Consider the following 18,700-nt stretch of genomic DNA (forward strand, 5'->3'; position numbering starts at 1 on the left):
GTATCCTATGCCGACGACACCCAGCTCATCCTCTACCTCACTAAGGACTCCCTCAACACCAGATTTAGCTTCCAGCAAGAAATGAAGGATGTCTCATCCTGGATTAGCAGCAGATGCCTGAAGCTTAGCTCAGAGAAGACAGAAGTCCTCGGCACCACCCCCTCTGCATGAGACAACACCTGGTGGCCCACTACCCTCAGCAGTCCCCTCACCCCCTAGGACCACACCCAGAACTTCTGCATTATACTCGTCTCCTCCCTCACCATGACTCGACAGATAAACGCCGTCGCCTCCACCTGCTTCAACACCCTTTACATCCTTCGCCAGACCTTCAATTTGGCCCCCCTTGAATCAAGAAAGACCATCACCCACACACTCATAACCAGCAGACTGTAGTTCGGAAATGCCCTCTGCTATGGGATCAACAAATCTCTGCTCCACAAGCTCCATTCCATACAAAATACCGTAGTAAGACTCCTCTTCGGCACCCCACGACACAAACACATCACCCAACACCTGCAAGAACTCCTCTGGCTCCCCGTCGAGAAGAGAGTAACCTTCAATATACTCACTCATGCCTACAAATGCCTCCACAACACCGGACCTCAATATCTCAACAAAAGAATATCCTACCACGCACCAAGAGAATCCTCCTATCCGCCAACCTCGTCCTCGCCGAACCCCGCGCATCCACCGAGCCAGAACGGGCGGAAGAGCAGTCTCCTACATCTCTGCAAAGACCTGGAATGAGCTCTTGATCAACACGAGACACACCCCCACGCTGCACATCTTCAGGAAGACCCTCAAGACCTGTCTCTTAGACTGACCAGAGCTGCACCCCCATCCACCCCCAGCGCCTTGAGATCCTTACAGGTGAGTAGAGGGCTTCACAACTCCCTGATAGATTGATTGTTCACCACGCATGTGCTTGAACAAAATGACGTGGTCTTTTTTTTGCTTGCATTTACCACTCCACCTTCTGTTTTTAATAATTTTTTTAAAGCAGGTGATGAAAGCAATTCAAGCAGGGTGGGTGGTAACTACACGGGTGGTCCGGGGGAGCAGGAGGTAACATGGGTGGGGTAAGTAGCATGGGGGTGTGTATGGGAGAAGCAACACGGACAACCACCGATGGGACTGGAGAAATTAAAACAAGTGAGAGAAAGAGAGCAACTAGAAGCACCGGGATAGAAAAAAAGCAAATGGGGGAAATAATGAGTGATGTGGATCTGGGGCGGGTGAACACATAGATGAGAGAAAAGCAGGGAAAGGAACACACAGCAGTGTAAGGAGGCAGGTAGAAGAACAGTGGGCAATACAAAGCAACACAGAGCGCAGAGAGAGGAAGAGAAGCGCACTAGGGAGACAGTGGTAAAAACACATTAACTGTCATAGTGTTCAAAACAAAAGGAAACTATTATTGACGAAGCCAGTGGGTCTGGCGTCGTCTGACAGCCTTTTGGCAATCCATGTTTTATCTTGCATGGCTTTTGCAAAACTATTGTTTAGAAAGTTGCTAGGTATTTGTCAATCTTAAAATTAAAAAAATTAAAAAGTTTTTTAACGAAAGGCAAACATGTTTTTTGATTAAAAAAACAACACATTACCATAGTACTACCTGGCACTAAAGGTAACTACTTTGTGTCTGGACGTTGTCCTTGTGAAAGACCAGCATGCCTTACCTCATAGTGAAGTCGGCCAATGACTGTATTGGTGTGACTAGTTGCCCTTTGATCAGTGCACGAGTGGGTTGGTGAAAGACACAACCATAGACAAATGGACAAAGTGTGGCTGAAAATCCCTATGTGTAACTAGGTCATACACATCAGTTTAGTAAAATGAAAAGGTTTTGGCTAACATAGACCTAAAACAGACTCTTGCCTTTGGGAAAGAAAAAAAGGAAAGATGGGAAGGCAAGAAAGAAGGCAATAAAAGAACAAGGGATACAACCAGAAAGCAAGAAAGAAAAGGAATAAATCAAAGATAAAAAGTAATACAAACTAAAATAGAGAGGACAAGAAATAAAGACAGAAAGCAAGAGATAAAAAAGAAAGGAGGAAAAGGAATGAAAGAAGGAAAGAAAGCAAGAAAGAAAGGAGGAGTGAAAGGAAGTAAGATTGAAGCAAAAAAAGATAAATGAAAGAAAAAAGCATGAAAGACGGAAAGAAATGATGAAAGAAGGAAAGAAAAACAAACTAAAACAGAAGGAAAGAAAGAATGAAATGAAAAAAAAGCAGCAATGAAAGGAAAGATGGAAGAGAAGGAATGAAAGATGGAAAAGAAAACGGAAATCAAGGAAAAGGTCATCCACGTTGCCCCACCGGACCTCTTCATCGTACACTTAGACATCTCGACTGCATCCACCACACCAATGGAGAGGCAACGCACCCCCAACCACACCTGGAAGAAGGTGCCCGAAGTCTCCGATGACAAAAACACAGGATGTTAAAAAAATATATATATATATGTTGTCATGTGATCAAGCCACTACGGGTGGCGAAACGCGTAATGGCCGACGAATAAAGAAATAACTTATGCACCTGAAAACGGGTCCGCGTCTGCTTGCTGAACGGGATATTGTGGAAGCAGTCTGTTGGACATATATATATATCATCTGTGAACAAGGGCGGATGCCCGAAACGCGTCAGATCTGGTAACTCGATCAAATTAAATACCTGTGCCTGAAAAAAAAAAAACGTTAGATTTGCGTGGTTTCTCTATCGTCGTGGTGGCGGTGTTGGGAGACTGCAGCTGTTGCATATATATATATATATATATATATATATATATATATATATATATACATATATATATTCCTCAAAAAATGGCTCCTTCCGAGATACTGGGACCCAGGAGGGGTGGCGCACACTCCGGCGGAGCGTGCCGGTAATTACAATCCAATACCTTTCCACAAATTGTTAGTGCGCTCTCAGGAGTAGGTTGAACACAGGTTTAATCCACACAACGCATTTCGCCTTGCAGCTTGTGCACGTGTAGACGTGTCAGAGATCAAACCACATTGATAAAGTTTTGTAAGAACATCAAAGACGGACCAAAAGGTACACATAGTGGCAGCCATCTTGGAATGTTACAAAAATAAACCAAAGAATACTCAATATGTAAATCAGAGAGTAGTACATTATGAACAAAGTATACATATTGACTCTCAAATAATCAAATGGTATCAAGCAAAGATGTGACTGTTAATGACTCAGAGAGAAAAATTGCCTGTCAACCACTGGTAATAAAGTAGCGATATTGACAAACATATACAGCGGTAATCCACATTTTAAATGGCAAGTGCCCCAATATGTAGCGAAAAAGTACAGTTCAAAGGATGGTTCAAAAACAGTACACGTGATCTACTTAGATACAGTCGTCTGTGTGGTCAACATAATGTTCAAGGACTACTCCAGAGAATAGAGAAATCAGTGGCAAGTGCCCGAATTACTGATACAATGTACCAATTGTATGCTGTTGCCATATTCAGTGCAGTTATTCAGGACCATATTCTGAGATGTTCTAAACAGTGAATAAGTGAAAGTGACATACGTGACCTCTGAAAAGGAGTGCAAAGGTTAGGTGTGCCCGTGAAAGTGAATGTTCGTGAATGGACCCCTTCCTTTCTTCCTGTAGAGAAAGAAGAAAAAAGGGAATTAAGGAAAAAATCATGAATAAAAACATTATGGAAAAAATTAATTAACAGATGTAAATAAGTATATACAGTCTAAACAGACAATAAGTACAATATTCAGAAAACCATTAGAGAATAACACTAACTAACAAAATATGAAATGCTTTGACGATCATTCTTTTAGGTGTATTGCCAGTTCTTTGTCCATGTTAAGACCCCCAGGGATCTTAGTTTGGAAATCAATTATGTACCGCGATTCTCTTTTTCTGAGAGCGAGAACTCTGTCCCCTCCTCTTGGTTTCAAAGGGATGTGTTCCAAAATCATATAGCTGCAGTCTGAAGTATTAGAGAAATGATGCTGTTCAAAATGTCTTTTTACAACAAGGGGTGGTGAGGGACAGAGTCTCTGAATTAAGCAGAATACTCTCACCCTGTCAAGAGATCAGGGCTAGATCCAACACCGTTTTTTAGCTCACTGCACCATCCCAGTTTCAGAACCTGGCTGTATGCAAATTAGTCTGTTCCTGTCCCAGTGCATGATGGGAACAGGGCAAACCAAACTACAAAAGCCAATTCTTACACTGCGAAGGAAACAAGCTTCCGGGGACCGGCTTCTGGCATTACAGCCGTCTTCGGCCAGGCTTGCTTGAATCCTGATGGTGCAATGAGCAAGGGACTCATGTCTGAGTATACCCTTCCACGCTTAGGGTGGACAAAAATATTTACAACAAGGGGTGGTGAGGGACAGAGTCTCTGAATTAAGCAGAATACTCTCACCCTGTCAAGAGATCAGGGCTAGATCCAACACCGTTTTTTAGCTCACTGCACCATCCCAGTTTCAGAACCTGGCTGTATGCAAATTAGTCTGTTCCTGTCCCAGTGCATGATGGGAACAGGGCAAACCAAACTACAAAAGCCAATTCTTACACTGGGAAGGAAACAAGCTTCGGGGGACCGGTTTCTGGCATTACAGCCGTCTTCGGCCCGCCTTCTTGAATCCTGATGGTGCAATGAGCAAGGGACTCATGTCTGAGTATACCCTTCCACGCTTAGGGTGGACAAAAATATTTACAACAAGGGGTGGTGAGGGACAGAGTCTCTGAATTAAGCAGAATACTCTCACCCTGTCAAGAGATCAGGGCTAGATCCAACACCGTTTTTTAGCTCACTGCACCATCCCAGTTTCAGAACCTGGCTGTATGCAAATTAGTCTGTTCCTGTCCCAGTGCATGATGGGAACAGGGCAAACCAAACTACAAAAGCCAATTCTTACACTGGGAAGGAAACAAGCTTCCGAGGACCGGTTTCTGGCATTACAGCCGTCTTCGGCCCGGCTTGCTTGAATCCTGATGGTGCAATGAGCAAGGGACTCATGTCTGAGTATACCCTTCCACGCTTAGGGTGGACAAAAATATTTACAACAAGGGGTGGTGAGGGACAGAGTCTCTGAATTAAGCAGAATACTCTCACCCTGTCAAGAGATCAGGGCTAGATCCAACACCGTTTTTTAGCTCACTGCACCATCCCAGTTTCAGAACCTGGCTGTATGCAAATTAGTCTGTTCCTGTCCCAGTGCATGATGGGAACAGGGCAAACCAAACTACAAAAGCCAATTCTTACACTGGGAAGGAAACAAGCTTCCGGGGACCGGTTTCTGGCATTACAGCCGTCTTCGGCCCGGCTTGCTTGAATCCTGATGGTGCAATGAGCAAGGGACTCATGTCTGAGTATACCCTTCCACGCTTAGGGTGGACAAAAATATTTACAACAAGGGGTGGTGAGGGACAGAGTCTCTGAATTAAGCAGAATACTCTCACCCTGTCAGGAGATCAGGGCTAGATCCAACACCGTTTTTTAGCTCACTGCACCATCCCAGTTTCAGAACCTGGCTGTATGCAAATTAGTCTGTTCCTGTCCCAGTGCATGATGGGAACAGGGCAAACCAAACTACAAAAGCCAATTCTTACACTGGGAAAAAACCAAGCTTCCGGGGACCGGTTTCTGGCATTACAGCCGTCTTCGGCCCGGCTTGCTTGAATCCTGATGGTGCAATGAGCAAGGGACTCATGTCTGAGTATACCCTTCCACGCTTAGGGTGGACAAAAATATTTACAACAAGGGGTGGTGAGGGACAGAGTCTCTGAATTAAGCAGAATACTCTCACCCTGTCAAGAGATCAGGGCTAGATCCAACACCGTTTTTTAGCTCACTGCACCATCCCAGTTTCAGAACCTGGCTGTATGCAAATTAGTCTGTTCCTGTCCCAGTGCATGATGGGAACAGGGCAAACCAAACTACAAAAGCCAATTCTTACACTGGGAAGGAAACAAGCTTCCGGGGACCGGTTTCTGGCATTACAGACGTCTTCGGCCCCGCTTGCTTGAATCCTGATGGTGCAATGAGCAAGGGACTCATGTCTGAGTATACCCTTCCACGCTTAGGGTGGACAAAAATATTTACAACAAGGGGTGGTGAGGGACAGAGTCTCTGAATTAAGCAGAATACTCTCACCCTGTCAAGAGATCAGGGCTAGATCCAACACCGTTTTTTAGCTCACTGCACCATCCCAGTTTCAGAACCTGGCTGTATGCAAATTAGTCTGTTCCTGTCCCAGTGCATGATGGGAACAGGGCAAACCAAACTACAAAAGCCAATTCTTACACTGGGAAGGAAACAAGCTTCCGGGGATCGGTTTCTGGCATTAGAGCCGTCTGGGTAGGAGTGTTCTGCTTAATTCAGATACTCTGTCCATCACCACCCCCCTTTTTGAATCGTTTTGGCCACCACAAGTGTGGAAGGGTATGCTCAGATGTGAGTCCCTTGCTCACTGCACCATCAGGATTCAAGCAAGCCGGGCCGAAGACGGCTGTAATGCCAGAAACCGGTCCCCGGAAGCTTGTTTCCTTTCCAGTAAAGAATTGGCTTGGTAGTTTGGTCTGCCCTGTTGCCATGATGCACTGGGCCAGGGACAGACTAATTTGCATGTAGCCAGGTTCTGAACTGGGATGGTGCAGTGAGCTAAAAAACGGTGATGGATCAAGCCCTGATCTTTTGACTGGGTAGGAGTGTTCTGCTTAATTCAGATACTCTGTCCATCACCACCCCCCTTTTTGAATCATTTTGGCCACCACAAGTGTGGAAGGGTATGCTCAGATGTGAGTCCCTTGCTCACTGCACCATCAGGATTCAAGCAAGCCGGGCCGAAGACGGCTGTAATGCCAGAAACCGGTCCCCGGAAGCTTGTTTCCTTTCCAGTAAAGAATTGGCTTGGTAGTTTGGTCTGCCCTGTTGCCATGATGCACTGGGCCAGGGACAGACTAATTTGCATGTAGCCAGGTTCTGAACTGGGATGGTGCAGTGAGCTAAAAAACGGTGATGGATCAAGCCCTGATCTTTTGACTGGGTAGGAGTGTTCTGCTTAATTCAGATACTCTGTCCATCACCACCCCCCTTTTTGAATCGTTTTGGCCACCACAAGTGTGGAAGGGTATGCTCAGATGTGAGTCCCTTGCTCACTGCACCATCAGGATTCAAGCAAGCCGGGCCGAAGACGGCTGTAATGCCAGAAACCTGTCCCCGGAAGCTTGTTTCCTTTCCAGTAAAGAATTGGCTTGGTAGTTTGGTCTGCCCTGTTGCCATGATGCACTGGCCAGGGACAGACTAATTTGCATGTAGCCAGGTTCTGAACTGGGATGGTGCAGTGAGCTAAAAAACGGTGATGGATCAAGCCCTGATCTTTTGACTGGGTAGGAGTGTTCTGCTTAATTCAGATACTCTGTCCATCACCACCCCCCTTTTTGAATCGTTTTGGCCACCACAAGTGTGGAAGGGTATGCTCAGATGTGAGTCCCTTGCTCACTGCACCATCAGGATTCAAGCAAGCCGGCCCGAAGACGGCTGTAATGCCAGAAACCGGTCCCCGGAAGCTTGTTTCCTTTCCAGTAAAGGATTGGCTTGGTAGTTTGGTCTGCCCTGTTGCCATGATGCACTGGGCCAGGGACAGACTAATTTGCATGTAGCCAGGTTCTGAACTGGGATGGTGCAGTGAGCTAAAAAATGGTGATGGATCAAGCCCTGATCTTTTGACTGGGTAGGAGTGTTCTGCTTAATTCAGATACTCTGTCCATCACCACCCCCCTTTTTGAATCGTTTTGGCCACCACAAGTGTGGAAGGGTATGCTCAGATGTGAGTCCCTTGCTCACTGCACCATCAGGATTCAAGCAAGCCGGGCCGAAGACGGCTGTAATGCCAGAAACCGGTCCCCGGAAGCTTGATTCCTTTCCAGTAAAGAATTGGCTTGGTAGTTTGGTCTGCCCTGTTGCCATGACGCACTGGGCCAGGGACAGACTAATTTGCATGTAGCCAGGTTCTGAACTGGGATGGTGCAGTGAGCTAAAAAACGGTGATGGATCAAGCCCTGATCTTTTGACTGGGTAAGAGTGTTCTGCTTAATTCAGATACTCTGTCCATCACCACCCCCCTTTTTGAATCGTTTTGGCCACCACAAGTGTGGAAGGGTATGCTCAGATGTGAGTCCCTTGCTCACTGCACCATCAGGATTCAAGCAAGCCGGGCCGAAGACGGCTGTAATGCCAGAAACCGGTCCCCGGAAGCTTGTTTCCTTTCCAGTAAAGAATTGGCTTGGTAGTTTGGTCTGCCCTGTTGCCATGATGCACTGGGCCAGGGACAGACTATTTGCATGTAGCCAGGTTCTGAACTGGGATGGTGCAGTGAGCTAAAAAACGGTGATGGATCAAGCCCTGATCTTTTGACTGGGTAGGAGTGTTCTGCTTAATTCAGATACTCTGTCCATCACCACCCCCCTTTTTGAATCGTTCAAAATGTCTGGCAACAGGGTACTTTGGATCATGATTGGTTATGGCTCTTAGATGTTCCAAGATACGTTTTTTGGCAACACAAGTGGTGCTGCCTATGTACCACAGTCCACATGTACATAAAATCACATAAATGACAAAATTCATACCACATGTAAGAAATTGTGTGAGTTTTTTTGTCACTCCATTGTAGGTCACCGTATCTTTGTACTTAATGTTTTTACAAGCCTTGCAGTAGCCACAAGGATAGAAGCCAACTAGCCCATGTTGTGTGATAGGGGGGTATATAGTTACATCATTTCTTACCACTAAGTCACGTATGTTCTTGTCGCGTCTGTACGTGATATTGGGTCTATCAGGTATGGAATTCCCTAAGATACCAACAATTTTCAGAATATCCCAATTTTTTGTTATGATTTTCTTCACTTTCTGAGAATCAGAGTTATAAGTGGGGATCATACGTGTGACATCTGTGTCATTCGATGAGTTCTCACTAGGTTTGTCACAGAGAGCCTCGCCTCTTTCCACCTCTGCAACTCGTTTGAGTGCTTTGGTAAGAACCCACTGTGGATAACCCCATTTGAGAAATCTTCCTACAATATTGGCGCTCTCTTCATTGAATGTCATATTGGTGTTGCAGTTTCTCTTTGCCCTCAGCAGCTCACCGTACGGAATGCTCCATTTCAGTGATTCAGGGTGACTGCTGAGGGCATGTAGAACACTATTGCCTGCAGTAGCTTTGCGAAACAAAGAGGTACATACATTATTGTTCATTATCTCGAGTTTGACATCAAGGTATTCAGTCATGGTATCACTAATGTTACCTGTCAGGAGGATTTTGTACCTGTTGCTGTTCAGTTTACTGATGGAGCATTCCGCTTCTTCCCTGGTCCCATTCCACACGATGAACAAGTCATCAATGTAGCGTAGCCACATAATGATTTTAGTTAGATCTCCAGAAAGGGTCGTGCTTGCCAGTATCTCTTGTCCCCAAAACCCCATGAAGAGATTCGCGAAACTGGGAGCAAAGCACGACCCCATCGCAGTACCCTTGATCGGCCTGTAGAGGGCACCATTGAAAGAGAAAAAAAATTTGGGAGACAGAAAAGTATCATTTCAACAATCATTTTCGTATGTTCCCGATATCTCAGGGCTCGGTTGGACAGAAAGTACTCACACTCTTCTATACCCTGTTGGTGATCTATGATGGTATATAGGGAGTGGACATCAAGAACTACGAACAAATAATTGGAGTTCCAGGTGGGGTTCTCTATTCTACAAAGAAAATCTTTGGTGTCCCTTATATAGCTGGGTAACTGGCAAACAAATTCACGTAAAAAAAGTCAACATACTTGGAAACATGTTCACTCACACTCCCTATAGAGGACACAATAGGGCGTCCAGGTGGTTTGGTCTCATGCTTATGTATCTTAGGTAAGAGATGCAGAATAGGGATTTTGGGAAAGTCTCTTTTGAGGTAGCAGTACTCCTCCCATGAAAGAAGACCTTTATCCTTCCACATCACAAGTTTGTCCCAGATTAAAGTAATACTCTGGTTATAAGTCAGAGTGGTCACAGGTATGTAAAAGTTGATATCACTCAACTGTCGCATGGCCTCATTAATGTAATCCTCCCTTTCTAGAATCACAATATTCCCTCCCTTATCTGCAGGGCGAATAATTATAGTGGTATCATCATAGAGGGTTTTAAGGAATTTACGGTGACTTAGGGAGAGATTGTTGTTGTTATATATATATATATATATATATATATATATATATATATATATATATATATATATATATATATATATTCACTGAAAAAACCATAGGTTATAGACCATATATAGTTAGGAATTAGCATTTAAAAAACCTTATTTTACTCACACAAAACCATTGAAATTCCATATATAGTTAGTAGTACTAACTATATATCGCGCACCCGCAATCCACTGTTGATCATGTCACATATTACATCATTCATGACATGGTCAGTGACATCACTGATGACATCACTGATGACATCTCAAATGACATCACTGATGACATCTCAAATGACATCACTGATGACATCACTGATGACATCTCAAATGACATCACTGATGACAACATCCAGTGACTGTGTATTTCTGTAAAGTTAAAATATGTCTTACATATTGAAGAATGAGTGGATGTAGAAGTGTCTGGATGAAGGATTTAGTAGGTGCATGCCTGACTGTATGAGTGAGTGGTTAAATGTGTCTCACTGAGTGCATGGGTTAGTGAGAAGCCTGGGCAGAATGTTCTAATAGCCTTATAGCCCTTCGTAGCAGGGCTATACGGCTATTAAAGTCCCGGTGTTTCGTTAAGGTCCCTCGCCTTCGGCTCGGGCCTTTAACGATTCAGCGGGCCTTTAATAGCCAATATAGCCCGCTACGGCGGGCTATAAGGCTATATTATCTCCCTTCTTATTTCTCTAGCTTTCTGCATATAAAAGTACTTTATCAAAAAACCTGTCACTTTATCATTTTAACTATATCTTCAGAATACTCATTGTGTTTAACATTTATTGAATTTTTGCAATATTCTTAACTTATATTTCCCTCATTTATTTCTCTTATTTTTGTTGTTTGACTATTTTTGAAAAATAGTTTTCTTAATCTTAACATAAATATCTAAATTCATTTTAAATTTCATCTTTTACACTGTACATCTTTAAATATCTATTGTTGTGTTGATCTCTAAACCATGCAAAATTAATCTTTATTTTGTTTAGTGTGTTTCAAGAAGTTCCAGTTTTTTTTCCTTTCATCTATGTTTGTCTTATCTTTATACTTAGCTTTACACATGCATAGTTAAATTCTTATGTATCTGGGTTCTCCACATTTACACCAACTTTATATTCAGCTATAAAATGCTAAACTCTTATGATCCGTCATGAAGTCTTATGTTATTTTAGCACTTATTTTTTCTTTCTTCTTGTATCTACTTGACACTCCTTCACTTGTCACATGTGAAGCACATGCATTATTTTGCTGTCTGCAATGAATATGTACTTTGGTAGGTGGTAGGGAATGAAAAAGAAGAGATTGAGGTGCAGACAGCAAGGTCATGCTGACAAAAAGAACTCCAGTGAATAATAATAGCACATATATTTATCTGTGCAGCTTTATGGTTCTTAATATATTGTATCATGGCTCTCTCATTGTTTGTAAAATACACACAGGCAACCATCAGGATTGACTTTACTGTTTGTTCTTCATTTTATTTGTATGCCTCATAGCCCCTTTCAAATGGTTATTTTCTATGTTTGACATTTTATTGCATTTAAATTCCCTAAAAATACATGCAGGCCTTAACTGGTATTCAACGTGTTTGTGGGGGGGGGGGGGCTTTGTATAAAGTCTTAACATCGGTAGTAATGACACTGTCTCAGTTAAATTTCTTTATTAAACCTATTGAGTATATTTCATTTTTGCCATACAATTTGCATGCTGCTGTTCTGCATGCATTCCTTTTTATCATATTCTCAAAAGTACATTAATACCCACTGTCCTTCTGTATGTGGATTTATTTTAAAACAGTCACTCATAATGTTGTGGATGCCTCACACAGGGGTTGGCCACTTACAAATTTTACAATAGAATTGTGTTCATCAGTAAGTGATGCATTATTTTGCGCTAATTTAACAACAAATAGAGGTAAGGATGCATTTTTGGTGTATCATTTATACAGTTACTTTCGTTCTTTTATTCTGTAGAAGCGCTCATCATTGCAGAACCGTGGCTTTTCATACTCTACTTCAGCCTTGTCACCTCCACTAACCAAATCAATGTCACTTGTGACGATACATCAGCCAGGATTGGATAGTGAGTATACAGATTATTGCATTTACTGTTGGATCACCACTTATACCAGAGATCCGTCCTCTTTTGGTAATGACATTTACCTTGCTTTTGTTGATGTTTTTAGTTTCTGTCCTTTTTTTTTTCAGCCCTACATTGTTATGTTATGTACTCTCCTTCAAGTGAAATATATGTAAAACCATTTAAGACAATTGATCATTTCAAATCTCTATACTAGGAAACCCAATGGGTGTGCATGTTGTTCTGACCACCGTTTAAAGGAAGCTCCATTGTTTTAGCAAAGCCCTAGCATGCTATGTTAAGTAAAATGTGTTTCTGCTGTGCGGAATTAGAGGGCTTCGTGCTACGTAAGCAAGCACTACTTGATGAAAGAAGGCATGAGGGGAGAAGAAAGGCACAATGAGGGGAGTTAAAATGCAAAACTAGAAAATGACACTGGCGGGTGGGTATCTGGCAGAAAAGAGCAACCGGAGGGAAACCTATTTATTAAAACAAGGTTTTCAAGAAGCTTCCTTAAACAGCTTAATTGGATTGGGATTCCAGAAGTTAGAGTCTAACAGCACCTCTGGAGGAAACCTTGTCACCATAGGCCAGCATTCTTGTTTTTGGGATAAAAAGTACTTCGTTATTTGCTACTACTAGAGGCCAGCTTTGGTGATGCAAACTAAACCAGGTGAGTATTGTGTATTGTTTTGTGATCAATGGTTGATCTTTAAAGGTTACCCTATTGCATATGAGCTCACAATGCCACTGGATTCAAGCTATCCTGGCTGATGAGGGGTGAAACCCCAAAACCAGTTCTCGGATGTTTGTTTCCAGTCCAGGGAGGACCTGGCTTGGCAGTTCGGGCTGGACTGTTCCCATGCGGCAAGACTGATTTGCACATGGCCAGGTCTAAACTGGGGTGGCATGGTGAGCAAAAGAATGATGGATTTAACCCAGATCTCTTGACTGGGGTGAATGTTTTGATTTGTTTTGCATTCTGTCCATCAATTGTGTGTATTTTGCTTTCTCACCCTAAATGCGCCGGGTATGCCAAGATCTGGGTCCAGAGCTCACTGTGCCACTGGATTCAAGCTATCCTGGCTGATGAGTAGTGAGACCCCGAAACTGGTCCTGGATGCTTGTTTCTGGTCCAGGGAGGACCTGGCTTGGCAGTTCGTGCTGAACTGTTCCCATGAGGTACAGGGTCAAGTCTGATTTGCATACGGCCAGGTCTAAACTGGGGTGGAATGGTGAGCAAACGAACAATGGATTTAACCCAGATATCTTGACTAGGGGTGAATGTTTTGATTTATTTTGCATACCATCTATCAATAGTGTGTCTTTGGGTTAATGAAGGGATGTCAACTCTAGTGAAATGTGCTTTCATCTGGTTATGCCCAAAACCGGATAAGCAGTGGCATTCTGTAACAGTGCAAGATGATGAAATTTACCATGTGTGGCTAGATATACCAAGTTTGCATAACTAGCCTTGATTGTACTAAAGCATTTGCAACAGGCGTATAATGATTGTTATAGATCATAGGCAAGATCTTTTTGAGGATTTGGAGTTGGCGTAATCAAAAGCTTGGCACGCTAAATGCGAGTTGAATAGCAGGTGGGAATCTATAATTACATAACTTTTGCTGGTGTGAGTAAAGACACACTTTTGCTCTACTATTTTATGCGAATAGTTTCAGAGTAGTTTCTCTAGGAGTCTTCCTGGCTATGGCACAAGGAAGGAAGGAGTTTAAATCCTGCCAGCTCAGGATTTCCTCAGCAATGGCTTTACTACAGCAGATTTCCGAGCTTGAGGGAACATACCATCAGTTAGGGAGCTGTTAGAAGGTAGAAGAAACATATTTTAGCAAAATTAAATTCATAGTAATTTCTTGAATCTAGCTGGACACATTCTTTAGAGAAGCTAATCGCAGGCAACCATTAAAAAAGCACCGAACTGAGCACCAGGTTATGGTAAAAAAGGTGCCAAACATTGCATCTGAATAATAAGGTCAGTCCATTTTCCAGTTCTCTTAAATGAATCATGATATGTTGTCACTGGCTTCCTATTGTGGCTAGATACTAGACTGGGCTTCCTATTATGGCTAGATACTAGACTGGGCTGTCTGTAGTGACAGTAACACAGGTATAATATGGAGTAGTTCCATGGAAAAATGTATGGTATATTTGACACTTTCTGCAATTTATAGATCTTTAAGCTTAGGGATTCGCAGTTGTTGTACTTTGTTTTGCGGCCTTGCAGAGTTTCCTCTAAGTCAGAAGAGATGTTGCTGGCAAAGCATGTTGGCACCCACTTGGGCAGAGAAAAGGTCTGGCGCTGGAAAACTGTTGACTCCTGGTAGTCTTTGTGCTAGGAGTTTCGCTGGAAGCCTGATACTGAAAGGGAACCCAATATAATCAGTCCAGCTGAAAGATCATTTCACAAGAAGTAACGCTCCGGACCAGGAGGCGCCCCACTTGATCTGCTTGTTCAGCTGTTATTAGCTTTAAGTTGATAACTGCAAGTTTATTTAAGAAACTAAAACACTGTACTGGAAGGGGCCTCAATCCAAAGAATTAGGTTGGCCAGTCAGTTCAAATTGTTTTTATATAATGTTAATATTGTGACAAGTTGACGACTAATGTGGTCAAATTGAAAATTGACGCTCTTTGAAGGCGAAAGGCTAAAACAAAGTCAAGGCATGTTGCTTATACTGCAGGATAGCACTAATGTTAACTGTTTTCAAGCATTACTACTGTTGTTTCAAATGCACAAATAACAGTAAATCTGAAAGAGACACGTTAGTGATAGATTCCCTACCTTAGAATATCCCCAGGCGTCAGACTGGATCCGGAAAGTTTTTAGTCCGCAGTACCCCTGCACGTCAGTAGGTGGCGTTGTGCGGCTCCGCGTCCGTCACTGACGTCGTAGGCGCCAAGATGACGCCACAGAGACGCCAGCCATGCACACTGACGTCAGTTCTTTCTTTTTCCGCGCCAGCAAGGTCAGATCTGGTTAGAGCACGTACCCTAATCACTTTTTGACCAACTTTTAGGAGACTTTTGTCTCTTCTTCTTTTGAGTCTTTGACTCCTGGTGCCCCATAGGGATGCCTTGGTTTAAATCCTGCGGGGCCTGTCGCCGTACGATGTCGGTGGCTGATCCCCATGGCGTCTGTCTCTACTGTTTGGAGCGCGACCATGACTCCCGGTCATGTTCTGACTGTCTGGTCTTGGCTCCGAAGGCTTTGCGAGAGCAGTTCCGAAAGCTGCTGGAAGCCCGGCAGTCGTCTCTGCGCCGTTCGAGGTTCAGGGGTCGCTCGAGGGAACGACCGCGGAGCCATCATCATCACTCCTCGGAGTCGAAGTCTTCACACTCGGAATCAGGTAAGAGACGTCACAAGAAAAAGTCGACGTCCCCCGGTCGGTTTCCGGACACGGACGAGGGGGCCAGTGGTACTTTCCCAGTGGCTCTGTTGGAGCCTGAGAGTCCCGAGGCCTTCCCACCTTATCCAAGTCCGTCGGCGACTCTGGCCAAGGTGCAAGAATTTCTTGCCGCCATGGACTGCTTTTTTAGGCCTCGGTCTCCTGCTGGCGTGCCTTCGTGTCCCACGGTCCCAGTTGAGGGCCCTGGCTCGCTGCAGGCGGCTCCAGGGCCGCAAGGTCCTCTGCCAACGGCACCGGCCCCGGCACCGCAGGGTCCTACACTGCCAACTCCGGCGCCTTCCGCAGCTTTGTTCCCGGTCCCGCAATGGGTCCCGTTCGTCCCAACTCCGCACTTGCCCGGGTTTCCGGACAATTTTGCTCTGGGTTGGGACCCTATTTGGGACATGGAGCCGGATCGGCGCCGACCGATTGTATCCCCCCTGTCCCTCCCCCACCGCAGCAGCCTGTACCTCGGGCAGTGGAGGAGGGGGACGACTGGGAAAGGTCTGAGAACCCTCTTGCATGACAGTGCGAGTCTGAACAGGAGTGGCGGAGGAATCGGAGGATGCAGGTGGCCTTGACCTCTCCTCTGATCCTGGTTTTCTGACTTCTCCTGCTGTCATGGAGGAGGGCGCCTCATATACTGTGGTGCTCCGTAGAGCAGCTGAGGCCCTTGACCTTGATCTGCCTACTGTCACACAAAACCAACCTCCTCACTGAAGTTCTTCAGCCGGCGGCAAGTTCTATGGAGCCTCTGCTTCCGTTCAATGAGGCCTTAACAGATGTTTTGATGGGAGGGGGGCGTGGCCAACTGCCGAGCATGTAAGACGTGAGCCGACGGAGCTCCGTCCACAAACCCCAGTTTTTGCATTTAATCCTGACAACTTGGCACAAAAGCACCCTCCCTCTACCCGCGCAGAGTGAGACCTAGCTGCCGACCGTGGGAGAAAGAGATTCCATACCCCGGGAGCTGCCCGGCTTCGACCTGACTCCGGAACGTCGGTGAGGCCTACAAGCGGAGACGCAGCCCCGACCCACAGTGAGGACTCAAGTAAGTGCCCTGAGGCCGGGGAAGTGAGTGCTCGCCCCCACACTCCCTCCTTCCGCATACACTCCAGCGGGCATAACTGTTGTGTGACCGCGTGGGCTGTGCCGTTCCCCCCCCCTACCCCCCCCCCCCCGTGCGTTACCTTGGAGATGCTGGCTTGAGGACGCCGGGGGCAAGATTGCACAGACTATCGGCGTGGGACCGGCGGCGGCCGGAGGAACGAGGCTCGACAGCGAGGGAGAGTCGCGGTCTGCCCTCTTCCCCCACCCCCTCCGGACAGTAGATTGTAGGGGGGATGGTCAGTAGCGAGACCGGCAAGACCTGAGGGCGCTGCATTGGGGGTGCGACAAATAGTGGCTGAAGCGGAGCGGAAGTGAGTCGCTGCAAGGGGGCTCGACCAGGATGAAGTCGGCGGCCATTGCCCCGAGACGCTGATGCGCCCTGACCAACTGCTACTGCCCGTGTGCTGACAGGGTGACTCGGTGGGCGCCGTATGCGTGTAGAATTCCTGCACGCGATACCTCCGCTGGCCAAATAGATGCCCCCACGCACGAACTACTGACATAAACGGGGAGCTGCACACCTCCCCCCTTTGCAGCCTGGGTCAACAGGTTTAACACGGAAGACACTGCATTGCTGTAAGCCCATTGCGGGTGTTGGGGTCAACTCTCTACAAGATGTTGTTCCTTGGTTGGTAAGCACAACAGGATATGCTGTGTGGTCCCGGGAGCGCCAGACAGAATAGCGGCGGATCGACTGTGGAGAGTGGTGAGGCTGCCCTGTCCCGGACCAGGAGGGAGAGTGCGCTTGGCTGGCACTTACGGGGGACCTGTGGATTCCTCAAGGAGCGGAGCTCTTGCATAGCTGTAGGAGTAAGGCGACACAATGGTGAGGAACGGACTCCGCCGGACTGACCCGGCACCGTGCATGATGGTCCCCTCCACTGGTTCAGAGGACCCCCTGGCGTCATCCAGTGAGGACATCATTCCACCAACGGGGCTGGAGGCGCAGGAAGCTAAATTGGACCTTATCCTTACGGAAATTTGGGCATCCAGAGAAGCGCTTGAAACGAGAATGGACACAATGTCAACGGGACTCTCCTTACTAAAAGATGACCATAAAAAACTGTCCGAAAAAGTTGCTGAACATAAACTCGCATTGGCTGATCTGATCCCCCAACAGACCGCGAACTCCGCGCGGCTTGAGGAACTGGAGAAGCAAATAAAGGGGCTGCGAGAGAGAGTAGATGATGCGGAAGTGCGCTCCCGCCGTAACAATATACGCATCTTAGGTGTGCCGGAACGCAGCGAGGGAACTAATCCGACTAGATTTGTGGAAGAATGGCTGAAGACGATTATGAAACCCGAGGAACTGACCCCAATGTACAGCGTGGAGAGAGCCCACAGAGTGCCACCTAGACCGCCGAAACCAGGAGCCCCCCCCCACGCCCGTTGATAGCAAGACTACTACACTACAGGGACCGGGATGCAATACTGAAGACTGCGAGAGAGAAGACCCCAATAAAATATGAAAACAAAACAATCTCAATTTACACGGATTTCACTCAAGCAGTGCAGAAAGCCCGGTCATCCTTCTGGGAAGTGAAACGGACACTGTGTGAACGTAACATGAAATATTCACTCTTCTTCCCGGCGCGACTCAAGGTCATCCATGACCATAAGTCCTTCTTCTTCGACACCCCTAAGGAGGCTTCGGAGTGGATGCAGGTGACACTCACACCGTCTCGCACGCAGGGGGGCAGTCGGGAGGGGCGGAGTGGAAGAACACGGAAAACCTCAGGACGACACTTGGACCAACCACTGGAAGCGGTTCTGGAGGATTGATACCCACGCAGCCGAGACCAGGCATACACGGAGGACTCTATGCAGGTTGCGGTTTTGACGACAGATGCCCCTGCAGCACACGATGCG

The 18,700-nt window shown here is 45.9% G+C and overlaps 1 protein-coding gene across 3 annotated transcripts in view; it reads left to right on the forward strand.

Annotated features, from left to right (window-relative positions):
• The window catches only part of AKAP13 (A-kinase anchoring protein 13), a 759,080-nt gene that overhangs the window by 206,096 nt on the left and 534,284 nt on the right, over positions 1-18,700 (forward strand). For all 3 annotated transcript variants that reach the window (XM_078683158.1, XM_078683159.1, XM_078683160.1), the window contains one exon: positions 12,209-12,317. In XM_078683158.1, coding sequence (XP_078539284.1) covers positions 12,209-12,317 — 109 coding nt within the window. The remainder of the gene's footprint in view (positions 1-12,208; positions 12,318-18,700) is intronic.

Source organism: Lissotriton helveticus, chromosome 3_1 (assembly GCF_964261635.1).
Source record: "Lissotriton helveticus chromosome 3_1, aLisHel1.1, whole genome shotgun sequence".
Lineage (NCBI taxonomy): Eukaryota > Metazoa > Chordata > Amphibia > Caudata > Salamandridae > Lissotriton > Lissotriton helveticus.